Raw genomic sequence first — 26,559 nt, 5'->3', positions numbered from 1 at the left:
ATGTAGAGCTTGTACTCTCCTACTTCCTGCTTCCATTGGGAAAAAATATAAAAGGCTGTCTCTTGAGCTGCTGTCATGGAATTAAAGATTTTGAAGACAGGAAATATGATTTTTATGATTGCTTACGAGGCAGCAGCAAAAGATAGATGGATTCTTCATGTTCTGTACTACTACCAGTTTACTATCTTTACAACTCTGTTTTTCATGATTTTCATTCCTCTGGCAGAGATATAGAAGCATTCAAGTATATGAATCAACATAAGCAATCATGTAAAACAGTATGCAACCTCCTTAGCAGAGAAATGAGAAACTACTTCTTGAGAGTTCCTCATTCTAGGAAGCTGCAAATTGCTGGCAGACAAAAGGGTTGTTCTGCTTCAGAGGTGCCTTCCTGTTTTCCTGTTACAGCTTACCAGTGCCGTTGCTTATGTGAGGCCATTAAAGCAGTATTATTCCATGATACAAAGGTATGTTATGAGAAACACAAACAATCTCCTGTGTAGTCACGAGGGATTTAAAAGTTCATCACTGTGCCATTTTGCAGCAGTATGGTTCATCAAAAAGCAAGTCAGCTTTTTAACACTCCTGTTGTCTTAGAGTAGAAGGCTGCTTAGCACAGGAGCTAGCCTCTCTTTGTTTCACATCTGGAAGCACAGGAGGAAGAACTCCTCCAGGGAGGGAAGGGCAGGACTGGGGCTTCCCCTGTTTGGGATTTCTATGGTACTGACCCTTACAGACAGCAGCAGCATTCAGCAGCAACACTATAGTCAAAGCAACACAATGAAGGTCATGCAAGGGCTGATGAACCAACAGAACAAATTAGCAATCCGTCCTTTGCATTGGCAAAGTTATAACAGGATTGAAATTACATTGCAAATTAGTTAAAATACACTCCTGCTGTCTTGTGTTCCAGTGTTGCTAGTGCCTATTCTAGTATTAGCTATGCAGATTCTCAAGTGCCATAAAGAAATAAGAAATAACATACTCCATTTCTTGCTGTCTGTAAGGACATCTGCATTTGAGACAAAATACCTCCTTCACAACTGACTTCAGTAAAATAAATGCAGGAGCTAAATGAAGTAGTCTAGTTTTTATCTGATTCTGATTTGTATAAAGATTGTTTTGGCTTGCTGGACGTGGCAAGAAAGGAAATCAGCCTTTCTACTTGAGCACATCTGATTCAGTTTGGGCAAAAGTATGGAAGTATGACCATTTCTCCAAGTGGCTTTGTTCAAAGTAGAATTGCAGTAGCTCAGCTGCGCCTCACAGACAGAAGACTATACTGCAATATTTTTATTCAGCCATGAGTGTTACTAAACCTTTAAAATGGCATTTTTCTATTGGAGTTCGTTCATAAAAATGATTTAGGATTAAATCTGTAATAAAATCACATAAGGTACAACATTCTTCAACAATGCAGTTGATTAAAATCAGCTTCACCTGTAAGAACATTATACAAACCACTTTAAAACTGCAGTTGTCATTCAGGTCATAGAAAGAAGGCAGACTAGAGATATTTCATGAAATAATACTTTTATCCCAGAGATCCCACTTGGTACAGCACGAGATACTCCGACAGCCAGTATCTGATTACGCTTCAGGTATCCTAACAATAATCCCATCTTTCAAACAAGCTTCACAACTGGAAAGTATTTATGAGGGGAGAAGTCAAATTCTGGAGGAACCTAGAAGAAAAAGGTTTGAAATTTTACATTGAAGCACTACTGAATTTTGTACTCAAAATGAGGTACACCCTCCAGACAGATGAAAACTTTTTAAATAGCAGATTTAAAAAATAATCACGGCTTTCCTATCTGTAAGTATTCCAACCCAGTTCTGGATATTCCAGTCACTCTCCAGTGGTCATGGGCACAAAGGTGTAGAGTGTTGGTGTGCCTTATTTCAGTGTGGTCCTTCCCTCTTCCATGCGCACCACTCAGCAGGAAGCCTGAAGGCCCTCTCCCTGCTGTGTTCACACAAGCCGATGATATGTGGGTACCGATTACTCCCTGCTTTTGAAGACCACCCATTCTTGCACAGGTCATCCCACACATGCTTTATCCATGTTTCAAAGACATTTAAATAGAGAGTTTTCTTTATTTAAATAGCTACAACAAACTATTTCTAACTATGGCCTGAATCTGCTTAATCAGTTGTAAGAAATCTGTGGAGGCATTGTGTTTATTACTGTACTTCACATTCATTTCAAGTGGCATTTTCTTACCTTAGAGTCTTTTTTGTGACCTCCTGCCAGTAGCTTCATGACCACAATATTGGGCTTAGCAACTTTTAGGATTCGATTGACCTAAACAGAAAACAAGAAGTTTTCAAGTGGAAGCATATGACCTCAAAAATGACCAGCATATGACCAGGATAACAGTCGAATGCTTACATACTCTAATAATCTTGCAGTCATCCTCCAGCACCATTTTATTTCAGATGAGATCAAGGCACTCTAGGTATCTCTGAATTTCATTAATCCAATTGATACACTTACTTTATTTTAATATTCACTTTTTGTTTAATATCCACTTTTGTTTAATATTCAACAGACCACAGAGATCACTGCTTTCCATGGTTAAGTTCAAGGATTGTTAAAACTATGGCAAATTCTAAGGCACTTGTCCAAATAAAGGTTTAGACAGACTCTCAGTATCTTATCCCACACTGATCCAAACCTGATGAAGATCAACTTAAGCACCCAACAGGCTGCTTTTTGCATGGAAGTGCTCTGGGCACACTTGAACTACCTCAAACTACTGTTAGCCTCAACTTGTTAGCTCTTGTGTAAGCACCACCAAGAACCAGAGAACAGAGAGGGATTCCTAAATCCTCAGAAGAACCTAATCCCATAGCTGTTCTTAACCTGCTCAGATATGACAGAGTAAGTGTCTTTACTTCAAAATACAGTCACACACACTTCGTTTTTAGGCTATGAACAAACAGGGAGGAACTCCTACCAGTGTTTACAATTACTGCTGAGAAAACTGCTCCAGGAAACAAATGCCAGATTCAAATCCTCTTTCCAGCCTGATGACGCTGAAACCAATTTTTCCCATCTCTCAGGGAAAATGGACTGGTTTCCAGGTATGTGAGGCACATACACGTCACCTTCTCAGTAAAAGCGATATGCTCTTTGAATGTGGCCAGAAGGCAGCAAACAAGCATAGATAAGTTACTACCTCTCATTTCAGATACTCGGCAGGGAGAGGCTTGGGAACATGGAGCACAACCCCGATTTCAGTATCAAATGTACTGAAATGAACCACTGTGTGAACCACTGTGACACCAGCTTCCTGTCTGCTCCGTAACCAAAATGTTCAGCTTTGCTCTTCAGCAGAGTACACATAAGGCACTCTGGATCTCAAACAAATAATGCTAAAAAACAAACACAGTCATTCTGTTATTAGCAACCACTCCTTTTTCCAGTATTTCAGTCTTACCTCATGGTCTGGATTAGGAATATTCTCAAGAATCATTTTTGCTTGCTGGAAGTGTTTGCTAGCTGCCATGTAGAGATCTGCTGACTGTGGAGGGGGGCTGTACTTATTTAAATCAGACATTTCCTAGCATGTTAAAGAAAAATACAAAGATACACAGTAAGATCAGTTGCCAAGGAATTTTATTTTTATTACCTTAATTGAAAACAAATTACTGTATTGAACAACAAAATTATGGCAACTAAATATTTTAAGAATAAGTCATAAAGTTGAAAACATTAATTTTAAAAGGCAAATATCAAGAAGCAATAAATTATTTAAAGATCATTTTATAGTGCCACAAAATGCAACGAACTACTACTCTGGATTAAATTATCCCCGTTCTGAACAAATTGACATTCACTTGCTTTTTTAGTCCCATGCACCAAGTGGAAGTGCAGGAAAAAGAGGAGGAAAAAAAGAGAACTAATGTATGTAATGTTAATTGCTCAAGGCATGTTTATGGCAAGTGATAAACTCACACTGTTCAGAACTTCATTTTACATAATTTTGATCCCTTAACTCTTTTTTTACTTAGAGATAAAAACGTCTATGACAAGGGAGGAAGCCATGATAATCTTCATTTTCACAACTGTTCATGACACTAAATCAGGAATTGTGTCTGGTATACAAAATAGCACAGTTTCAGTATGAGACAGACCTTTAGAAACTCAAAAGACTGGCCACCAGAAATCTAAGTTCAATGTGAAACGTCCCAGTTTCTGTATCTGAGCCAGAATAACCCCACAGATCAGTAGAATGTAGTTGGTTACTAGGTACAGTGAACACCAAACCAAGAGGGTGATCTTAAGCTCTCTGTTAATGGCACACAATATAACACAAGGAGAAAGGCCACAAATTGCAGCTTGAGAGCTTCAAACAGGACATGAGGAGAAAAGGTGAATAGCACAGCCCTGAATCAGGTTATCCAAAGACTAAGAGGATCTGAAAATGTATGGGATAAGAATATCCAAACAGGTTGGAGATATCCCTGGATTTTCTTCAGACTTGTTGGACAAAGACACAGCTGGTTTGATCTGTAATACTACTTCATGGAGGAGACTGGACAGAATAAGCCCCCAGATTGCTTCCAACCAGCACTTCTGTGATTTAAAACTGAAATTTATTTTTATCTTTGTTTCACTTTCCTATTTGCTTGCTGCAGTAATAAAAACATTCTACTAGGTAAAACACAACCAAAAAGTGTGTCGATGGACTTTCAATAAACTTTATTTTCATGCAAACCAACACAAGCATCTCAAGCTGCCAAAGACGACCAGTTTTTAAGTATCTAAGAGTCTGAGTTTACTATGAATTCAGAACTACGTTTTTCCTTGCATGCAACTAAAGCTAGAAATCCTTGCAATTTCGACTAATAGAAACGGAATGGTTTGGGTTGGAATGGACCCTAAAGATCATCTAGTTCAAATCCCCTGGCCATGGGGCATTGTGAACTTTGAGATGTTAACAGCAATTTTTACAATGACAAAATTGTCTATAGCAGGTAAACAAATTATTTTTATAAAAGAGTGAGTGGTGCCACGTTTTAAGATTACTCACTTTAAACTGCAGGTAGTGCACTGGGGGCGGTGTAATAACACTGTTGAATGGAGCAAACCTGTGTTCATATCGCACTTGTTCGCTATCCAGCTCAAACTTAGGCTTTCTTACTTTGCCATCCATGTCAAATGCGATCATTGTCTAAAAAGGACAGGACAGGGTACAGTGAAAAGTGTTAGCTTTATGTTGTATTTTGCTGTGAGCAAAGTGGAAATTATGATTTAGCTACAACTGGAAGAAGTTAAAATTATAGAGAATTTACTGTATCACATTATTAACTTGAAATTAATTTCCAGTCCCACTAAAAACAGAGGGCATGCATGTATACTTCTTATTTAAAAAAAAAAAAGCCATTGTTCAGCAAGCATGTATAAATTACCTTGTACATCCCAGCACACATATTTTGGTATGCTTGACTCATGGTGATCTCTCTACTGAGAGGGCGAACTGCAAATTTCACAAAGATTTTTTTTATTCAACATAAGCACACGTATGTATATCAGATAAAAATATTTCATTCACATTTTCTGAAACTGATGTAATTCTCAAATATCATTAAAAATAATGAAAGGAAACTGGAGCACAAATATCAGAAACAAATTTTTGCTCGTCTGACCTGATTATACAAAACATCACGAGACGTACTTAATAACCATCACATGAACGGCATATTGCCTTCAATGGAATAAATCTGTAGAGACTGTTAATGATATTAGCATGTCACTATATTAGATTAAATAATCTAAAATTTACAGTTTGTTGTTGAGAGATCTGCTTGCTTAATCCATATTTTTTTTAAATGTTTAAAACTAGAAGATTAGAACTTTTTAACTAGAAAGATTCTTACCCTAATAATATTCCTTGATGCTCCTCTTTAACTTCCATTGTTTAACTGGCCCCAAATTTGGCACCTTTTTAGGAAGTATAAAATTTGGTAGTAATTTTCCAAATTTCTAGAGCAAAGGGAATTTAGTTGAAATGATCTTGAGCTGTTCATATCTAATTGTTCTCCTTGACTGGAAGACAAGGATATATAAACACAAAAAAGAAGGAACAGCAAAGAAGTAGAACTTCTGCATGCTGTTCAGTTACAAAGTTAATGCTGAGGTAACTCCAATATGCCACAATCTTAGTAGCCACTTAGGCATGGCAAATCTGCATTAAATGCTATTTAAAGGCTGGTTTGAGCTGCCTCTTTAGTAGCATGCTTACCACTCTGCCTACAGTAGCAGTTGGCTATGATTTAGGAAAAGAAATTCTCATGGCCTATTTTCTGACATACATAGAGAAAGCTTGACTTTTTAATGAGGTTTCCACATAATATTACTACAAACGAATTGAAATAGGGCAATTCACCACTGTAAAATTAAGAAACATGCTTAAATGCATTCTGAAGCCAAATAGAAATTACAGAAATACACTGGAAGTTTGGTTTTTGAAGCTATCTACAGAGGCTCATCACAAAAACCATACCTCCACAGGAATTAGACTGCAAAAATTCAGTATTTTTCAAAGACAATTGCCCTGGTGCTGTTATTTACACCTCACAGCCTCTAAGGCATAACACTACTGGTGAAGCTATGAATATAAATGAGTTTGGGATTTTTTCTTTTTTTTTTTTTAATTGTGAAATAAATAAACATATGGAAAATTCTTATGTAGAGAATGTTTTTAGTTAAATGCTTCACCTTCAGTCTTCATTAACTTCAGGAATTTTTTCCCACCCACATAAACAATCACTTGATTAATTTTAAATTTTAGTTCTACATGGCCACAAGAAGAGAAGAGAAAGTCTGAGTTACACCCTACACCACAAATACCTTTTTTCTTTTTCTTTGTTTTCTTGCTACTACGGCCTTTCTGTTGTTCCTCCATTATTCTCTCTTCTGCCATTTGAGAGCTGTCAGCACGGCTCAGTGTTGACATCAACCAAGCATACAGGAACTCTGATAGATACCTGTGAAAGAAACAGTATGTAGCTGTTACATACCACAGCATAAATCTTAAAGCACACATCCTGAGTGCTAAGTCAGCCAAAGAACTAATTATTAGAGACTATTAGGACATTTAAATCCACCTGCGTTAAAGAAGGTGTACTGCTGAAATCAACAAGTTATTCTGTGTTGTTTTATTAAACAAGACTCCATACAGAGTCTCAAGGTATGCCTGCTTCTTATACGCTTACTAAGTGAAGTGAAAGTTACTTACTATTTCAAAACCCACATAAGATTATTTTCTCTAGAATTCTTCCTTCCCCCACCATCATTTTAAGAATGCTTGATTTGCTATCTAAATGCTATGTCCCTAGTTTTGTTATGAATTACTGTTTTGAGAAACAAGGCTACTAATAACTGTTTCAAGCATTAAAAACCCATGAATTATCACAAAAAAAGGCCAATCCCACAGGAACACTAGATGCACATGCAATTTCTCCTAATATTTAAGAGAAGTCTTCAACGATTCTTTAAGACATTTCTTAGTGAGCGGCAGTGGATCCCAACAGTTTTGTAACGTGATTTCAAACCAAAAGGAATGGGGGAAAAAGAGCAGAAATTACAAATCAGGAGCACATGAAGAAAAAAAAAAGTTTCATAAATTTTAACTCAGAAGAAAAATTACTGAAAAATTTGCAGATCTCCTCTCAGACACTTCCTCTAACACTTTTCTTTTCTTCACTTAAAGTGAGGAGATACAACAGCTGAAGTGATAGTTTTGGTTAAGAATGGTTTTATTAAAATGGAGTTGAGAGGGAAATACAGACAGGTAAAATAGTAAAGTTGCAGAAAACCTTGTATTACTTGTTAAGGTAATACTTAGAGCATATTGCAATCTTCTGGTAATTATCTGTAGTGTTACTTCTCCCACTTAATGTTTAATCCACTAATGAAACAATGCAGAGACATAGTGAGATGCACTGAAGTTCAAGTCATTTAAACCTGTCTCATCACTCAGAAAGAAGGCTGACCGGTTATATGGTAATAGCTCTTTTTATTGGTAGTTTCATAAAAAAAAAATCAAACCAAAAACCTCCAAAGTACAGAAGTACTTCAAAGTTCTCAGAAGTACTTTAAGGTTCAACATCATTTTTTTTAATGCTGAACCAAAAAAAAAAAAGGAACTATTTAAAATCTTCTAATTTGGACCAAGACACCTACTATGAAAAATAATTTAATGTGGCTGAAGATTAATGATAGTGAGGTAAAGAAAAAAAAGTATTTTGACTCCATATAGTGTGATCACTGACTAAATGCAGGTACCTCATCAAATATGCTCAAAGAATATGTTTTTGTTTACATAGTCACAACTTAAAAACTCTGAAGTTCCTTTTAAAAATGCTAAAGGTATCAGTGAGATTATTGATCTTGGTAGGACAAAAGACAGAAAAGAATAAAGGAAAATGTTTTCCTTCTGCATTCTCTTCTGCCAAGAACAGTGTATTTTCCATCCATTTTCATTCGAAGATACTGTTTTCAAAAGCTAAATTGAGAACCAATTACTATTTCAAGAAAATGTTAAGTATACTAGTTATTAAGTCTAGAAAGGACAGCAATAGATTTTTCTTCTCCACTTGTAATTTTATGAATAAGTAATTAAACTGTGTTGACCAAGTCTGAGATTAAAAGTAATAATTGAAGTCCCTATTTTAAATATTTGCAGCTAAAACTCAGTGGGAGCAGCCCTCCCCCAAGAACTGTCAATAAGGCATCCTCTTACCAATATATGTAGTAATATTCATGCATACTGTAAAGTTCCAACTCAAAGCCACTCAGAAGATATTGTATCATAATACGAAGGTTATGATATAGGACCCAGGTGCCCAAGCATGCCAAATGTTGCCTTTGTGGTTCCTGCTTCAGTAACATACTATGAAGTGCTGCATCTACTTTTTCTGCCTACCGAAAAAGAAAGCAAAACAAACTACTCAATAACAGACAGGGAAGGAAGAACATATGACTGGAAGAACATTTGAGTTCTGCCAGAATAAAATCTTTACAAAATCTGAATACAAACTGGGTCAGCAAAGCTATGCTCCAGATAAAAACAGAAATGTTTTTCCAGATACTGTCACCTCTGTGGTCTAGAACCGTCAGAAATCAGAAATGTTATTCACGTGCCTATACGCAAATTCAGCTCAGACAAAAAAATGCTCAATACAGTCATCATACAAGGAAATAAGTTGATTAACCACTAATAACATTACTCCTATTAAAATTTAAGATTTTAAAGTTTTTAACAGTCATGTGAACACTGGACCTCAGAAAACACAACAACCAAGTATCTGTTTTGCTATATTGGCAATTATCTTTTTTTTTTTTCTTTTCTTTTTAATGTAGCTGCAATGAAAAAGTTATTTCTAAGCTTAGTATGCAAGAAATGCACTGTGGCCTAACACTGAAACTAAAACATTAGTAAGACCTATTCAATCTTAAAAATTGTACAAAAGATATGAAATATCCCACAGTAGGAATATTACCAGTAGTCCTGAACAAATCACCCTGTATGACCTATTACAAAGTGAAAAAACCAGTGTTTCTGAGCTGCAGTACTGCAGCAAACTCTCAAGCAAACCATTTTCACAGAAGCTGGAGCACACAAAATCTCCCTTCCCCTCCAATTTTCTGGACTGTCCTCCTTACTGTGAAGATCCTGGGAAACATTTGCTTATTTCATTACCTCTGACTGCCAAATAAAACATTCCCATCAGGAGGAAGTATACCTTTTCTTTTTTTTTTCCCCCCCCCCTGTTAATTCTGGAGAAATGTTCAAAACAAGTTGAAGCACGTATTTTTAAGAGTTATTATTTCCTTCAAATATACTTTTTAAAACTTAGAAAAATTTAGCAATTTACATCCTATAGAGCTACAAAGCTGAATTTTCAGAAGTGTCTTGTAAAGATGTCTCCCAGAATCACAAAATAGCCCAAGTTGGAATGGACCTCCAAAGACCATCATGTCCAACCTTTCATGGAACAGGGGACTACGAGATTACCCAGCTCCCTATCCAATCTCATCTTGAAAACCTCCAATGATAAAGATTCCATCATATCCCTAGGGAGGTTGTTCCAGTAACTGGTTGATCTCATTGTAAAAAAAATGTTTTCTTTTATCAGGATAGAACTTCTTGCAGTGCAGCTTGTACCTTTTGCCACTTGTCTTCCTCCTTTGCTGGTGCGGTAACACATGTACTGCCATAACTACTTGATCGTATGGGTTTGGGCTCCAGATATGCTGGTAAGATGAACGTAATGAAGGTACTGAGAACCTCTACCTTGTCAAGATTCTTAGTCACCAGCCTCTCAGTCCTGTTCAACAATGGGCCTATATCTTCCCTGTGTGCTTCTATTTACTGTTTATGTACTTTAAGAAGCCTTTCTTGCTGTTTTTGACACCTTTGGCCAATGCCAGTTCTAGCTGAGCCTTAGCCTTCCTGACTGTATCTCTGCATGCCCTAGCAAGGTTTTTGTAGTCCTCAACATGTAGCTGGCCACAATTCCATACATAGTACGCTTCTTTTTTGCCTTTAAGCACAGACAAAAGCTCATTATTTAGCCAGGGTGATCTCTTGTTCTGCCTCATTCCTTTCCCTTTGTAGTGAGTGGACCATTCTTGCAATTCCAGGAGTTTGTTCTTGAATTAACTCCCAGCACTTACAAGCTTCTTTGCCCTCCATGAACGCTTCCCAAGAAATCCCTCACAGATGGGTGCTAAGCATACTAGAGTTGGCTCTTCTAAAATCTAGGCATTTGTCCTATTACTGATCTTCAGTGCGCTCAGCCAGACCCTAAACCCCACAATGTCATGATTGCTGTATTTAAGGCCACCTTAACTTAACTAAGTCTTCTCAGTTAAAAGCAGTAAATTTAGCAATTCAGTGTTCCTAGTTGGCATATTGAGGATCTGTAGCAAGAAGCAGTCCTCAATGCATTCCAGGAACCAGATCTGTTTCGCCCATCTCTCCCTGCTTACATCTTGCATACCAACAGTTTCAAAAAGGACAGAAGAGCACAAGCAGTGGAGTTGCCACTGGATTGCAGATGCAAGAGCAAATTTCCCCAGAGACTACTTATAGGATAAAATTAATCTGAAATAAAAAAAGAGCAGTATCTTTTTGTTCAACAGATGTAACAAACAGTATGAGCCGCTTCTTTTACATAGAATCTACTACTATATGCTCCACTAGGGCACAAATATACCTAGAACAATAGGTTTGCTGGCCTGCTGTCTGGGATATTACCTCGTCCTGGAGGGTGGCAAATTCCTCGAGAATGTGACCCAGTTTATCTCTCTGACGAGCTCTATTGTGTCCATGGATTTGAATCAGACTACAGAATGGCTGAAAGAAACAAAGTGTGGTTTTAATTTTTCAACACAACTTTGAGACTGCTTTGAGGTGGAGTACTGTGATGTCTGCTTGGGCATGTTTTATACATCTGTATTAGGAGGTGGGTTCCTTTAGGTTCCCTGGGGAATGCAAGCTCTGTGGAGCAATGCAAGTGTCTACTTCTCCATACACAAGTCAATATGAGATTGAATGAGCATCCCTGAGGAGTCTGATCAGAACAGGCTGCTCATGGGAAGAAAGAAATTATTTAAATCTATTTTCTGATCTTTTCATTCTGCTGCATTGTAGCAATAAATAAAGAACCTTTTCAAATTTTTTTTTAATTTTCAAATAGAAGGTAAAAATATTTTTTGCTCTAGTGCTATGCATTTTTTTGTGGTAGTGGATTTCTAATAATGTAAAGTGTTAGTCACAATGTTAGTGAAAAATCTGGAAGAACAATACAGGCAAAAAACAGCCATAGTTATTATACCAGCTTTCCAAAAGTGTATTTGTTTTCAAGATGGCAAAGTTTTGCAATTTTGCCTTCACATCTGGAATCTATAAGAAATGGTTTCACCTTCAACAGTAGGAAATCTTGGTAGGAAGTACTCTTATATGCATTTATTAACCGTAACTGGAATGAATACATACCCGGACACAATGTGTCACAAATGAATCAATGTAGTCCTTAGCCTGGTGATTATTATAAAGACAACACCTAGAAGGGAAATACCAATATACACACATATCAATATAAATGTTACAAGTCTACATAGCACAAAATTCCAGAAGAAACATAAAGGCAGCAACAGAAACAAACTTCTTCATGAATAAGCACAAGGAAGTACAAAGTGTGCATGTTCTTCATATGAAATATTTTTCATCATATATGTAAACACATGCAAGTCAATTCAAGATCCACTTACTTTGGAGAAAGTACTGGAGGACTGACAAAAGACCTTAAAGCATCTTTTACCATGTCTTGCATGAGATGAGTACCAAACACCTTCTTGTTATCTACCAGAAATGTTGTCTGAAAGTAAAAATGTGTTTTTTTAGAAACATTGTTTAAGTCAAAAGTAATGCTTCAGAAATTACTAATAGGAAGCTGTTATAGTACCTAAATTGTATCAAAAACTTGCAAGATTGCTTTAAAAATTAAAATAATTTGGCTAGGTACAAGGTGATGGTCTCAGAAATAAAGGCATAATGAGATCGGTCATTTATGTGGTATTCCCATAATACAAATATAGCTCTTTAAGTTGCATAAGAAAACTGATTTTTTCTTGGACTTCAAAGACAATTGATTGGACACGTTTTTTTTTTCTGAAGATTAACAGAAAATAGGCTATGCATTTTCCCCGGAGGCAGAAAAGGCAGATCTGAAAAGAAATAGGCCTAATGAAGATTTTTCTCTATCCTATAGACACTACTGCTTTCATTGGTTATGTTTGCTGCTCATTCCACTTTCCTCCATGAGTGTGCACTGTGCCTTTCTTACATGGTTTACCAGCAGCTGAAGAAAAAGCTCTGCTGCCAGGCACCCACAGGGATTGCACAAAGACGTGTAGTAGAAAGTCAGAACACACACACACACGCTATGAAAACATTTTACTTGCCAATAGTTATTTTCTATCAGATGTATTCATGGCTTAATCAGGATCAAAGGGGATCTGATGTTCAGGGACACCCTATTTGAATCAAAATCTCCTATAAGGAAGTTTAATTTACTCTGAGTTAAGGAATATATAATAGACTTTCAAGGCAAGTGAAACAGTGAGAAAAAACAAATAGAAGCCTGTTGTGTCCTAACCATCAGTTACTGTTGGAGCAATATAGGAAAGCTATATATGAAATTCAGCCACAACAGGGAGACTGAATACAAACACCAGCCCCAGACTAATGCAGTCTGTACAGAACAGTATAAAAATGCCGGTACAGTTCTAAGGAAGACAAAAGAAGTTCAACAGTGTGTTCTAATTAGCATGTACTAACATGTTCTGAGCATTATTTTAATGTTTTAAAAAATGACATCAGAACATAAACTCCATTTATCTGATACTTAAGTACCTCGAGAAAACATTTATAACTTGTATATTATGGAGTGATATGTAAATAATTTAAATATTTAAAATAAGAATATGAATCTGTATTTGTCATGAAATCTTAAGTACTTTCCTCAATGACATAGATTAGGACTTGCCTGTAACAGAGATCTTGAAAGAACACATGGTGATTGCTCACTAAATTCACAGAAGAAATCCTAATTTATATTTAGGAAAAAAAAATACAAGCCAGTTAGTTTTATATCCAACTTTATATATATATTATATATGTATTATATACTCTCTCTCTATATATATACACTTATATGTATATATATATGTAGATATGTACCCTATATATATAGAGTTGCATTTTATGTACACATTACACATACAAATTGTGTAAATACACCTATATATATATAAGCACACAAACACATACATGCACATAACATAGCTTATACAAATTGTAAGAAAGTAAGCATGAATAATTTGATCAAATCAGAACATATAAGCTAAAATTTATTTATTCTGTAATTATCCATTATTGAACAGAACAAAAGGTTTTGACTTCTCTTTTTCAGATGCAACAATTAAATGGTCAATATTACAGAGATACTGTGAAACAGCTCAGGTCTCAGCAACATTGAACCACGTATGTAACAAAACTGCAAAGTTTAATTGGTAGCAGGTATTTCATGCAAATACTGTTTTAATTAATGTAACAGAAAATAGGAAGACAAAAGACTTTTGCTTGGTCTTTGAACTACACCTGACATAACTATGGCTCTTTTCAGTCAGCAAACTGTGTTAGAACACATCTGAAGCATTTAAATCTCTTACAATAGATGCAGGCAGTAACTGAGAGCAGCATCTCTGTTCAGGGAAGAATATAAGCAGATGCTTAGCTTTATATGTCTATCCAAGGAATAACATGCTTAAATGCAAATGTATGAAGTGCTCTCTCGTGTTACAGGCACATATGCAGAATAAGGAATACAGCAAGGAATGTTGTTCTGCTATTGTAGATACAGCTCTACAGAAATAAGAAATAAGAAATAAGAACCAGGTATAAATTAATGTGCTTATGTTCTGTCTCTGCCATGCATTCTTATTTAACAGGTAGTGGGAAAATGGGAAGTTTGAGTGGAAAGGTCTTTGAAATAAAAAAACAAAAACAAAAGACAACAACGAAGCATCATGGAAGAGAGTACGTACTGAATTGGTACACAGCAATAAATAGAAACTACCAAAAGATTTATTGATACAGCACAGTTTTTTCCTGCAGTGAGCAACGGCACTGTATATAGGGAATGATTTTTTTCAAAAGTCAGATTGTAAGGTCTTATGTTTGGCTATAAATACAAAATATTAATGCTTACCAGGATACAGTGCAAATTAGTTAAGTTGACCACTTCACATACAGTTTTTATTCGGTCTATTAGTTTGGAAAAATAATTGACCATTTCTTCCCTTTTAATTATTTTTGCGTATCGAGGAAAAGTTGGAGGCAGCAATCTCTGATTAACAAGGGGTTCAAAGCCCATCATAATAGGATGATCTAAGAAAGGCGGAGAGAGAGAGAGAGAAAGAGAAAAGCTGCACATAAACTGTGTTTTCAGAACTCACTTTGAAAGTGTAATATAAATGTTTACGCTAACCAAAATGAACTTTTTAATTGATGGTTAATTTCTGGTGACACAAACTCCCTAGCTGAGATAATGATTATTATTTAAAAACAAAACAAAGAAAAATAAAAAACTCAACACCTTAGCAATTATCTGTATAGAAAGTGAGGTGGTATTTCTTATCTTGAAATAGCATATGCACTAATTTGGAGTACAATACACTTTATCAAAAGCTCACATGGTCTCTGGCTTTGAAGTGATAATATTACTTTCAAAAGAAACAACTTTTACAGAAATAAAATGGAGATAAAAATGCAGACCTGTAACAGCTTGTATAACAAGTATTAGTCCAAGATAAGCAGTGATTTTTTAAAAATACACTTAAATATTGGAGTGTATTAAGGCAACATATTTAAGAAATTAATAAAATTATAAAATTTGATACTTACCTCCTTTAGTGGTATCATTCTGTGCCTGGATACCATGATGTAATGAATTGTGGATGGCAGAAAGCAAGTCAGCTGCCTGAGTCATCAGTTTCTGAGCTTCTGCAACTGCACTTGTCTGAAAGGCAGAGAACAGTTAACAGCACTTTCAGCGAATGTAAAAAGAGTTTAAGATCTCCAGAAGAGCTAACAGAAGCTGAACAAGATCCCTAACTCCGCATAATATTCACCTATTATATCCACAGTTCTAGTACAAGAATAAGCTGCTACACAGACTTAAATCAATTCAAAGTACACTGTGAAGCTACTAACTTATACAGTAATCAGACTTGAAGATGGACTGGTTTTGCACATATCGGTAACTCACTGCAATTAATTCAGGGAATTTGCTTGCAGATTTGCTTCCACAACACAGTTTTATTTCTATTCTACAAATGGTTAGAATGTAATTCTTCTCAACTACTCAATCCCTTTTTCTTGAACATTGATGTCTATTAATCACATTTGGACCTGACAATTTAATAAAGGTCTTTTAAACTGTCCTGTAGGCAGCTAGATATAAATTCAATACCCACATGGATGGAAAAGCCAATGATTCTCTAGAGATGGGCACAATACAGCCCAATGTCAGGTAACTGCTAAAGAGACAGGACTTGAGAAATAAAAGTTTTTCTTGGGAGTGTGAAAAAAGGGATCCCAAACCTGTAAATGTTTTCTTTATGTGTTCTAGAAGTGTCTCACTGTACGAGGTCATACTAAAGTCAGTTACTGCCCATTCATGTGTTTCTGTAAAAACTGAACAGAAACTGACAATAGCTACTTTAAGGCCTTCCACAACCCTGCACGTGCAGCAACATCAACTCATGTTTACAGAATTTACAGAATAATTTTTCATTATAATTCTTTCCCTAAAGCAGAAAACACATAACAAAACAAATAAATGTACCTCTTTCTTGGTAAATGCTATTAGAACAGTCAGTAGTACCCGGGTAAACTTTACTCTGCTGAACACAGCTAAACATTGTTGATGCTGTAATTAAAAAAAAATGCTTCAAATTACTAAGCAATACACTCAATTACAATTAAATCCTGAAACTTATTAAAATACCTTTCATAAACCTATAACATTATGCTCCCAAGTCTTAAAAACAGGTTATCTACTTTCCTGAAAAGAGTTACAGTATTTATATAAGAAATCTGTGCTGCTGCCAGAAAAGCACTAACAAAAAAAACAAAGACACTTTCAGTAAAGTACAACCACTGGCTATATATCTAACCACTGGCTATATATCTAACGCCTATACAAACACCATTCAAATTTCAGCTTAGGTGAACAGTCACAAGCTATTAAAAGAAACTGACTTTTTCTTTTTTTTCCCCCTGAAAATCCACTTTACAGGTTATTTCTGAACAAATTAGGTTATTGGGAAAGAAAAAACATACCCTTCTATATGAACTACATCAAATACATTAATCATCACTCTTTTTGGAAGGAGCTACACTGCTTCCATCTTCTCTTCCTAGTTTTTCCCTTGACAGGGAAGCTGCCAGCAGCAGAAAATGCTGTTGGAAGGAACTGAGGGAAGAAAGTAGAGAACTGATTATCTACTTTGCTAATTATCTTTTCTTGAGAAATGGATAAATAAATGGCAGCATTGCAGCATCACTATTCTCCCAGCAGTATCAATCCAGAAGCTTTTCAGAGCTTAAAATCCAACCTACTAGGATGGGCTATGCTCAGGGCCACGTTTAGAGAGGCTCAGATATGTGAGCAGCAGCAACACTGGTGACACACACTTCTCACAAGTTGAACTACTGATTGAAGTTAACAACATATTAATTTGTGAAATCAGGAAGAAAAAAGTAACTAAATCATTACTTCAAGTTCAACTTCAGGATCTCTCTCTTCTCCTTGTCGACTTCGAGTGCTCTAAAAAGTAAAGGAATTTGAAATATTTTATTGAAAATTGCAAAGGGAAGCTGCTGAAAAAAACACCTTTATACTCTCTAGAACATCCATCTGTTAAGTAGCTCTAAAAAACAATTCTCATGTTCAAAATTTTGCAATATATAAACTACGTTCTTAAGTCATCCGAGACACTCTTACAGTAATTATACTGATCTCAGTCTACTTTGCAAATAGTCAATTTCCACTTTTTATGGAAATTTTAAGAATATTTTATATAGTAGTCTTTGACAAAGGAAGATTGAATTCTTCAATGTCACACAGCATACCTACGTAAGAGCCAGAAGAAAATCAACACCCACAATCAGCATTTATAGACAGACTTCTCCCTCTCCCAAACCTACATTAAGCACCCCTTAAGTATAATCAGCAAGGCAAATATAACAGAAGTACCTTCACTCGTCTTTGCATGTCATCTTCTACATCTTTTAGCATACCTGGAAAAGTCACAATACAGCGAACAGCTGAGAAGCATTCCTAGGTAACTCCTACACCACTTAAAGCAAGAAAATTGTATGGGCAAGGCGAGTTTTGAAGTGCTTTAAACACATATTAGCCAAATACTAGGAAAAAAGAAATCACACGGGATGACAGGAATGTCTTGCAACAACACATAAATCAGAGTATATCCAAAGTTAAAGTGTTCTACAAATCTTCTAATATTAAACTAATGAGAAGTTCAAGTCTCTATGAATAATACTGCATAGAAAAGACGATTAGTGTATACATAAATATCCACATTAATGTATGTTATTATAGCTTTAGAACTACTTTTTCCTCAAAAGCACTCCACGTAGATCACAATAAATAGCAAAGTAGAGAAGCGGAATTCAAGAACACGTTGGTGTGATTTGTATCTATCTCAGTTCTGGATGATCCCATGCTTAGCTGCCTGGCTGGCATATATTAAAGCACTTCTCCTGTTTTTCAGGCATTTAGCAAATAAATAGTTGAAACTTTTATTTAAGAAAAAAAATATGGTTGGCCTCTCTTTTTACCAAGCCACCAGCTTTTACAAAAAAAAAATAGAAAAAAAATAACATCTGAGATTCCTGCTGATTCATTAGATTCAGCTGAAAGTAACCAACTTGCTCAAAAGGAACAGACTAATGGAGAGATACACAGAAAGCAGAAGCTGTACCTGTAACTCTAAGATCTGTCACACTGTTGGCCATTTTAAATCCGTAAGTCATTGACTGAAAATCTTCCTAAAAAAATACAGAAGCACGAAGTAGTGAAACATAAATAAAAACAAGAACAAAAAACTTAAAAACTGTTACTAAGTATAAAATTGAAGTTTGGTTTTAATCTAAGAAATGGAATACACCCTTGGTTAGGGTGCTTTTCTTGCTCAAGTTCAGCTTGGGAACACCACTTTGTGCAGACATCCTTAATACCAGTACGCCTTCGTTACTCTGATCAATTGTCGTCCTATCAAAACAGTTCAGGAATGATGGACACACTACTATTCAACCAATTGTAGATCTATTCGATAAGAAGTACTTGTCCAAGTTCAAAAAACAGAAAGGTTTTTTCCAGTAAAAGGGCACAGAAAACCAGGTTCTCATTCCACTGATATATATACATTTCAGACAGACAGACAGACAGGATTATCTAAAGTAGAAAAATCAAAAACTAAACAGAATGAAAACCACAAGTAAATGTGATTTCAAATGGTTAGCCACACAATTTGCATTATTTCCTGAGTAAAATATTTATGTGCCTCAATATTCAAGCAAAATATAGGAAACATCTCCATTGAAGAAAAATGCATTTTAAAAAGATCAGGTCTAACACCTTCAGGAGGATGAAGTGCCGCTCCTATGGTACCCACCAATCAAAAAAAAACTAAATTTCTCTAAAACGCTCTTTTGTTTGTGTTAAGGAGTGTACATACAGTGTAGCACACTTACCCATAGGATATACTGAAACGTACCTCCTCAAAAACAGCTGCTTTGTTAACTTTTTCTCTGGCAATATCACAGATTTTCAGGATCCCCAGAGCAAAAGCCTTCATAGCAGGATCTTCTATGAAGTCCGGATTATGAATGTAAAGGCAAGTGAATACTGTCTGTGCCAAAGAATGTCCCTCTAACCATGTTATCTAGGGAAAAGAAAATTAAATGTTTTATTCATGACAGCCAAGTCCTCATTTTTATATCCCTATTCTTTTTACATCTCACTGTGCTTCAGCGACTAAGAAATCCATATCATCTTAACGTTCCATCTAGCAAAAAGGGTTGGAGAAGGACTCTTAACCTGTCCATCTGCTGGCTGTGAAAGGCATTAAGTTAATTAACCATAAGCACTATCAAATTCTGGTGTGGGGTAAACCTCTTCTACAGAGTTCACTCTGCTCTCTGTCGCTTACACATGACATAAAGTTAAGAGACCATCAGACTTAAAAGTTTCCTCTATTCAAATACAGAACAAAAAATTAAAGTAGCTATGAAACAATTCAGCAATATTCTAAATGTTCTCTACAACTCATAGCTTTTTTTCACAATCCATTTTCTCTACTTCCATGCTTTAAACTAAAGGGAAAAAGCTTCAGTAATTTAAAATACGATTTCTATCACGAAATACAGTAAGATCAGATTTCTATCATGACCACAGTTCCTTAAAAAAACACGTCTTTCATGGGGGTAGGAAAAAAGGAATAAGGTTACACCATATCAAATATACATTGACCTTTCTGTGGCTTATTGGGAATAAACTAAACAAATCTGAACTATTGTTTAAAAAAATTACGTAGTTTTATTGACATAATTTTAAAGAGTATCTAAAATACTTTGTATCATCTACTGAGCAAATGAAAACATATATATAGGAAGAATAGTCACAATTATCATATGTGAAATTATGTAGAAATGTGTGATAGTTCACACAATTCCTTTCTAAATGGAATGACGTATTTTTTCCTCCATTCCTCAAAATGCCAATGAAAGCTCAAAGTCAATGCTGACTGTACAAAGACGAGCAACAGGTTGCTATATACATTACTGTGTATTGCTTGCCACACAGAACAAACCCTGATATACAGCAGGTAGATACACACATGAAAAAACTATAATTATATAACCTTTTTACATTATTCAAAATGTTACCAGTTATCTTCCATAATGATTTCTTAGAATTAAAAAAACAAGCAAACAACAACAACAAAAAAATCAAAGTTATGGCCTGTTATACTAACCAGTGCAAATGTATCAATGGAAATCAAAACACGAAATACGTATTTTCTGCTTAGTGGATAATTTTTCTCAAATTCTACTTTTTTTTCTTTTTTAAATCTGGATTAGAGGATTACTTTTTGAACAAAAGAATATTTAACGCTAAGAGCACAGAAATCCTCACCAAACAACAAAAGCATGTATCCATTATTCCTATCAGCTCAGGCGAAGTGAGATCCTTTATTTTAATGGTGCCATCCTTGGAAAACAAAGAAAGAAACAAACTTTAAGAATGTGGAAGACCACAGACAAAATGCAACTTATTATTGGTACAGCCAAAGAAGAAATTACAATTTGGTTAAGATTTCAGAACACTGGCATATGATAAGCTTTATTTATCAGCTTTATAATGCCTCAAAAATTCTGGAAAAGTTTACTTTCTATCACCATGTTTAACACGGACCAACAAAGCTTTTCAAAGAACAATATTAAGTAAAAATTCTGATTTATGAGTCACCAATAAAAGTTTAAAACCAAGTAACTGGCAACACTCAAAATCACAGAATACTATGTGTAGCCATAGTAACAATTGAACAAGGAATAATACGTATGACCTATGAAGGCTGCTTTTTACACTGCAGATACTTGTATGTATTTTTACTGCTTTGAGGGTCATGAACAGAAGCAGCAACCCTATTTGTTTGATTTTATTTGTTCAGTGTGCGCACATCTGAATCAAGAATTAGATGGCTGTTATTTTACTGGGGCTTCTCTTTCAGTCTGTTCAAAGTATTATGGCAGATTTTGTTTTCCTCTCTGAGTCCATTACTTTTTCCAAAGTAATGGACAGTCTTTCAGCCTAGCTTCAATTAGTTTTGACCATCCAGAAGTTAATTACCACTGTGAATGTTGTTAAATTTCCCAGCTTATTTTCAGTGCTAATGAACTGATAGTCACCAAAGCATTATTACAGCTTTTGCAGAGAAGCTGGTTTCCTTTCATTTGGAAGATGGACTAACCAATATATCTTCATATAAAAGACGTGTTTTAGGTAAGCATGCGATGACTTGCCAAACTGTTTCTGAAATATATTTATTTGAGGTATTAATACTTAACAGTTTTACAGTACTTTTCACTTAAAGAGTTACTATCATTGTGGTTATGTAAATAGCAAAAAGGCAAGCACCACGAGCTGCTTATCCAAAATAAAGAGAAAAATCAATTTACGTGAAGAGCGAAAACATACATGAAGTTGAATTATGCTTAACTGCAATTTGATTAAGCCATACCATACTTTTACAACCAGTGAAAAGGCATAAACAGAAAATTCCCACAAACCTTAATAGCTTGCTCAAAGTTAAGAACCTTTCTGTTAACTTGGTTTCCAATCATACCAGCATCCATCTTGGGATCCATCATTTCAATGGCAGACATGGCTTCAAAAAGACCAAACCTAAGGAGACAAAAGCAATCCAAACGTAATTACCTTACACAAAAGGATCTTCACAAACCAGTGTAAAAGAACATACAATGACAATGTTAAGCACATGGCGTTCTGACTGATGACAATAAGCTATGAAAGGAACTGCAGCCATGGGAGGGATTTGCACTGTATCAGGGGAAAAGTGTGAAGAAGGAGCAGTGGAGAGGAACTGGAACGGACTGACTGCAGCACCCATTCTTCATCCCTCTGTACCACTTCAGGGTAGGGAAGGGGAGGTAGAGGAGTTGGGAATGAAGGAGTGAAGTTGAGCCTGGTAACGAGGTGAGGAAAGCTGTTGGTTTAATATATAACTTTTTATTTCACACTACCTGAACAAGTGAATACATTTTAATTGGCAGTAAATTAATTTTCACTGAGAGGGTGGTTGGGCACTGAAACAGGCTCCCAAGTGCAGTGGTAACAGCCCCAAGCCTGTCAGAGTTCAAGAAGCGTTTGGACACCACTCTCAGACACAGGGTCTGATTTTTGGGTAGTCCTATGTGGAGCCAGGAGTTGGACTCAATGATGTTTGTGAGTCCCTTCCAACTCAGGATATTTGATTCTATTATCAATCTTGAGAGAGTATGGTTTTCAGCATTTTCAGGATTGCTCAAGAAGTATGTAAGAAAAGAGATGCTTAGCAGAAAACAGACTTTATTTTAAACCAAAGATCACTACTTAGCCAAATATCACAGTACTAAATCCACACACACGTTTCTTTACACCCCATACAGACATACCACCTTTTAAAAATTTACATAAAATGATAAAATGATGTTAAGTGAAACACATTTATCATGTTAAATCCAAAACCCTAAATAAGACATATCACAGAATGGTTTGGGTTGGAAGGGACCTTAAAGATCATCTAATTCCAATCCCTCTGTCATGGGCAGGGACACCTTCCACTAGATTTGATTGCTCAAAGCCCCATCCAACTTGGCCTTGAACACTTCCAAAGATGGGGCACTCACAGCTTCTCCGTTCCAGCGCCTCACCGTCCTCATTGTAAAGAACTTCTTCCTACTATCTGATCTAAAACTACCCTCTTCTAGTTTAGTACCCTTCCTCCTAGATTACCCATGTAAAAAGTTGCTCTCCATCTTTTTTATAAACCCCCTTTAAGCACTGAAAGGCTACAATGAGGTCTCCCCATAGCCTTCTATTCTCCAGGCTGAACATCCCCTGCTCTCTCAGCCCTTCTTCACAGGAGAGGTGCCCCAGCCCTCTGATTATTTTTGTAGCCCTCCTCTGGACCTGCTCAAACAGGTCAACGTCCTTCTTGTGCTGGGGGCCCCAGACTTGGACACAGCACTCCAAGTGACACCTCACAAGCGAGAACAGAGGGAGACAATCAGCTCCTTCAACCTGTTGGCCACGCATCCTTTGATGCAGCCCAGGATGCAGTTGGCCTTCTGGGTTGCAAGCTCACACTGCTGGCTCATGTTGAACTTCCTGTCCACCAGAACCCTGAAGTCCTTCTCCGCAGGGCTGATCTCAATGAGTTCTTCTCTCATTCTGTGCTCATGTCATGATTGCCCCAACCCAGGTGCAGCACATTGCACTTGGACTTGTGGAACCTCATTAGGTTCATGTGGGCCCAGTTCTCAAGCTTGAATATATATATCCCCCACGAACTAATGGCATTACACATGATATAAACAATAATATACTTTGAATATACTAGTTTTGTTTCAAATGGGCATTATAAGAAAACTGATACCAGAAACCAATCAAACAGAAGAACTCCAGCATGTAACAAATGTGTCTCTTGTAGTCAGGAAGTTCAAAAACGCTTGCTTAGGATACACTCAATGAAAGACTGGCCTACAAAGACAGGATGTAGTGCCTCACCTTTTGTACACTGATACTCAGTGGATTTGCTGAAGAAGCCTTTCTTGAATAAAAAAGATATTCCTGCATGGTGGATGTCCTAATTCTGAGAGGCACTTATGTACAAAATTCTACCATGAAAATGTGTTTTGATTCAAATGAGTTAACTTTGTGACATCCTTGAATATAATTTTAAGCAATTAAATAGTGGGTTTCTGTCTTCTGAGATATTAGTCTTAAGTGGGCAGTTCTCCCCTTCCGCAAATGCACAGACTTACCCAGTTAAATAATTTACATTTTCTTTAAAATGTTTTAATCTCAATTGATTCTTTAAAAAACATTAAGATCTTAGCACATTTTTTGTTGAAGTTTCTTTTTTCTTAGTTTGTAGAGTTCTCAGTTTCCACTTTGGCGTGACATTTTAGAATTACTCTAAAGCACGTCTATCTAAAACTTGCTAGTGACAGCTGAGGTAACTTTAAACCTTTCTGATCTTTTTGTGTAAAAGCACGTCCATATACAATAGGTCACCTCTTTCAATGTCTCTGATGATAACAAGTTCCATAAACCTCTAATGTTCACATTAAATCTATTAACAGAAAAAGTCATGCTATACTGGCAGTATGAGAAATGTTCAGCCTGCATATAGATGCATCATATACATACTAATGAGGATTAATGGGTATTCTGAATATTTCAACTATTTTAGTTAAATCAAAATTGAAAGAAACTTAGTTCATACTGCATGACTTCCTCATAGGTAAATATTAATACATTTGCACTAGTTCTATTTAAAAAAAAAAACAAAACTATCCAAAGGCATACTTACAGCTTGTCATGAAGCAGTTCTCCTAACTTCAGTTCTACAAAGGAACAGAATGTGATAAATTATTAAAATCATCCTTCCAACAGAACTTGTCCAGGATCCTTGTATTTCTTAAAAATGGCATTACGGCAAAAGAGAAAGGTGTGGGAAGCAGACCAGGCATTTCCACCCTACCTTTATTTGCTTTTACTTAGAAAGCATTTTTAAAAGTGAAAGGCTACCGTTGTTCCTATTTCCTAACCCTTATCTGCTATTCTAGCACTTGAAGGGGTTTAAAATTACCCAGTAGTAGCACTTGAATAGCCTGAAATATGGGACATTGGTTTTCCGTGCTCCTTTATGAAGATTTTTCCAGAGAATATGGTTTATTGAAATGCTTGCTTTTTCACATTCTTTTTAAAAAAGCCTTTAGATGTACTTGATGAGCAAACAAAGTATAGATCACTAATAGAAGGGAATTATTTCAAAGGAAATTGAGTCTATTGTTGTTTAACATCCTGTGTGTCGTAAGCTGAAGTTTTACACTTTTTCCTTAATGTCATCATAAAATCAATTTAAAAAGTTGCTGTCATAGTAAACTAATAGCTAATAACCAAAAAGGTGCTATTTAAATGAAACCACTTGTTTCTCTGTGAGTGGGATGTATTGCGTCTCCTCTGAAAGTCATCCTTATTTTGACGATGAAAAATGAAGCACTGACCAATTAAGTAAAAAAAATCGTCAGATCCTGGAGATTCAAAAATATACAGAAAAAAAGTGTTGATTCTGCACAGATGAGAGGGCTTTCCATTTAGCATGTGACAAGAAGAATTTTTTGCAAGAAAAAAAAATCAGACACAAAAATGCATACGACAACAACAGAAAAAACATGACTAGAGAAGATATTTATGTGATCTGAAAAAAGCTAGCCAAGTTTATCCTGATACTTCTAGCCTTATAGTAAATCAAACACAGGGAACTACTGTGTGGTCCACTCATATGGATCTTGAATGCAGGTCAAACTACCAAACCAAAGAACTATTCTCAGTTCTCCAAGGGTTCAAGTTTAAAACTCACCTCTACAGGCTTCTTCAAAGTCCTGAGTTATATCTATCCAGCTTGTATTACTCTTTTCCACCTTGTCAGGCATACCAAGTTCCCATCCCGAATCGTCATCTTCGACTGAAGCTTTCACCACCATGGTGCTGCACCTTTAAACCCACATCAGACACACTACACGTTATGCACGAATTACAGAAAGTGCTTCAACGGAGCGTTTTTTTCCCGCAACACCAGGGGGAACGGGAAAACAGACTAACCTGGTTTCATTTAAACAGCTACTACTACATAAAAGATTGAAAAAATTAGTCGTAAGGTTCTTTTTTAAAGGACGCGTTGTTATCCGCAGTTTCCCTACCACTAGCTTATAGGCTATGACGGAAAACCACTTCTACAGCCTCGCCGGCGGCCCGCTCCATGCCGGCTCGGCCTCACCGCCGGAGGCCTCCGCGGCGGAAGGAGGCACCCGCGGCGCCAGCACCAAGGGGACGGCGGGGCCGGGGGCGCCGGGGCAGCCGCTGGGGGCGGCCGTTGGGGGCAGCGCCTGGCCCGCTGCCGGGCGTCGCAACGGCCGCGCTGGGCCCGGGGGACGCCCGCACGGGACCGCCGCTGCCGCGCATCGCCTGATACCGCCCCCCACTCCCAGACACCCGCCCCGGGCCCCCCGCGGAGCGTGGGGCGCCACCCGGGGCCCCTGGCCCTCACCCGCCGCGCACAACGAGCGCCCCTCGGCCCCCGCCGCCAGACACGGAGACCGG

At 36.7% G+C, this 26,559-nt stretch overlaps 1 protein-coding gene across 2 annotated transcripts; it reads right to left on the bottom strand.

The window, feature by feature from the left end:
• Positions 1-1,226: 1,226 nt before the first annotated feature.
• Positions 1,227-26,559, bottom strand: NAA35 (N-alpha-acetyltransferase 35, NatC auxiliary subunit). 2 transcript variants are annotated; one of them, XM_035309469.1, is made up of 23 exons: positions 26,507-26,559; positions 25,820-25,953; positions 24,767-24,800; positions 21,960-22,074; positions 20,806-20,880; positions 19,385-19,552; positions 18,590-18,656; positions 17,842-17,885; positions 17,362-17,412; positions 16,429-16,512; positions 15,486-15,600; positions 14,791-14,969; positions 13,567-13,626; positions 12,290-12,396; positions 12,015-12,081; positions 11,274-11,372; positions 8,754-8,932; positions 6,860-6,996; positions 5,419-5,486; positions 5,040-5,180; positions 3,444-3,566; positions 2,225-2,305; positions 1,626-1,685 (listed from the first exon to the last, which is right to left on the bottom strand). In XM_035309469.1, exons 2-23 carry the CDS (start codon positions 25,941-25,943, stop codon positions 1,626-1,628), a joined length of 2,178 nt encoding a protein of 725 aa, XP_035165360.1. In that variant the 5' UTR covers positions 25,944-25,953; positions 26,507-26,559. The 2 variants fall into 2 exon arrangements, with proteins under 2 accessions (XP_035165359.1, XP_035165360.1); XM_035309468.1 differs by lacking the exon at positions 26,507-26,559 and having other exon boundaries at positions 1,227-1,685; positions 25,820-25,943.

The sequence above is a fragment of the Oxyura jamaicensis genome, chromosome Z, assembly GCF_011077185.1.
Source record: "Oxyura jamaicensis isolate SHBP4307 breed ruddy duck chromosome Z, BPBGC_Ojam_1.0, whole genome shotgun sequence".
Lineage (NCBI taxonomy): Eukaryota > Metazoa > Chordata > Aves > Anseriformes > Anatidae > Oxyura > Oxyura jamaicensis.
This window is presented reverse-complemented; position numbering and strand designations above follow the sequence as displayed.

What these genes read in the sequence shown, in the direction of transcription:
- NAA35 (XM_035309469.1), bottom strand. Translation starts at nt 25,943, where the DNA reads ATGGTGGTGAAAGCTTCAGTCGAAGATGACGATTCGGGATGGGAACTT. An exon ending in ATCCTGAAGTTGAACTTGAA is followed by an intron (nt 16,513 to 17,361) that starts GTAATGATTTAG and finishes TTTTAATTACAG; the next exon opens with CATCAACAATGTTTAGCTGT. An exon ending in CCTCCAGTACTTTCTCCAAA is followed by an intron (nt 12,082 to 12,289) that starts GTAAGTGGATCT and finishes TTTCCCTTCTAG; the next exon opens with GTGTTGTCTTTATAATAATC.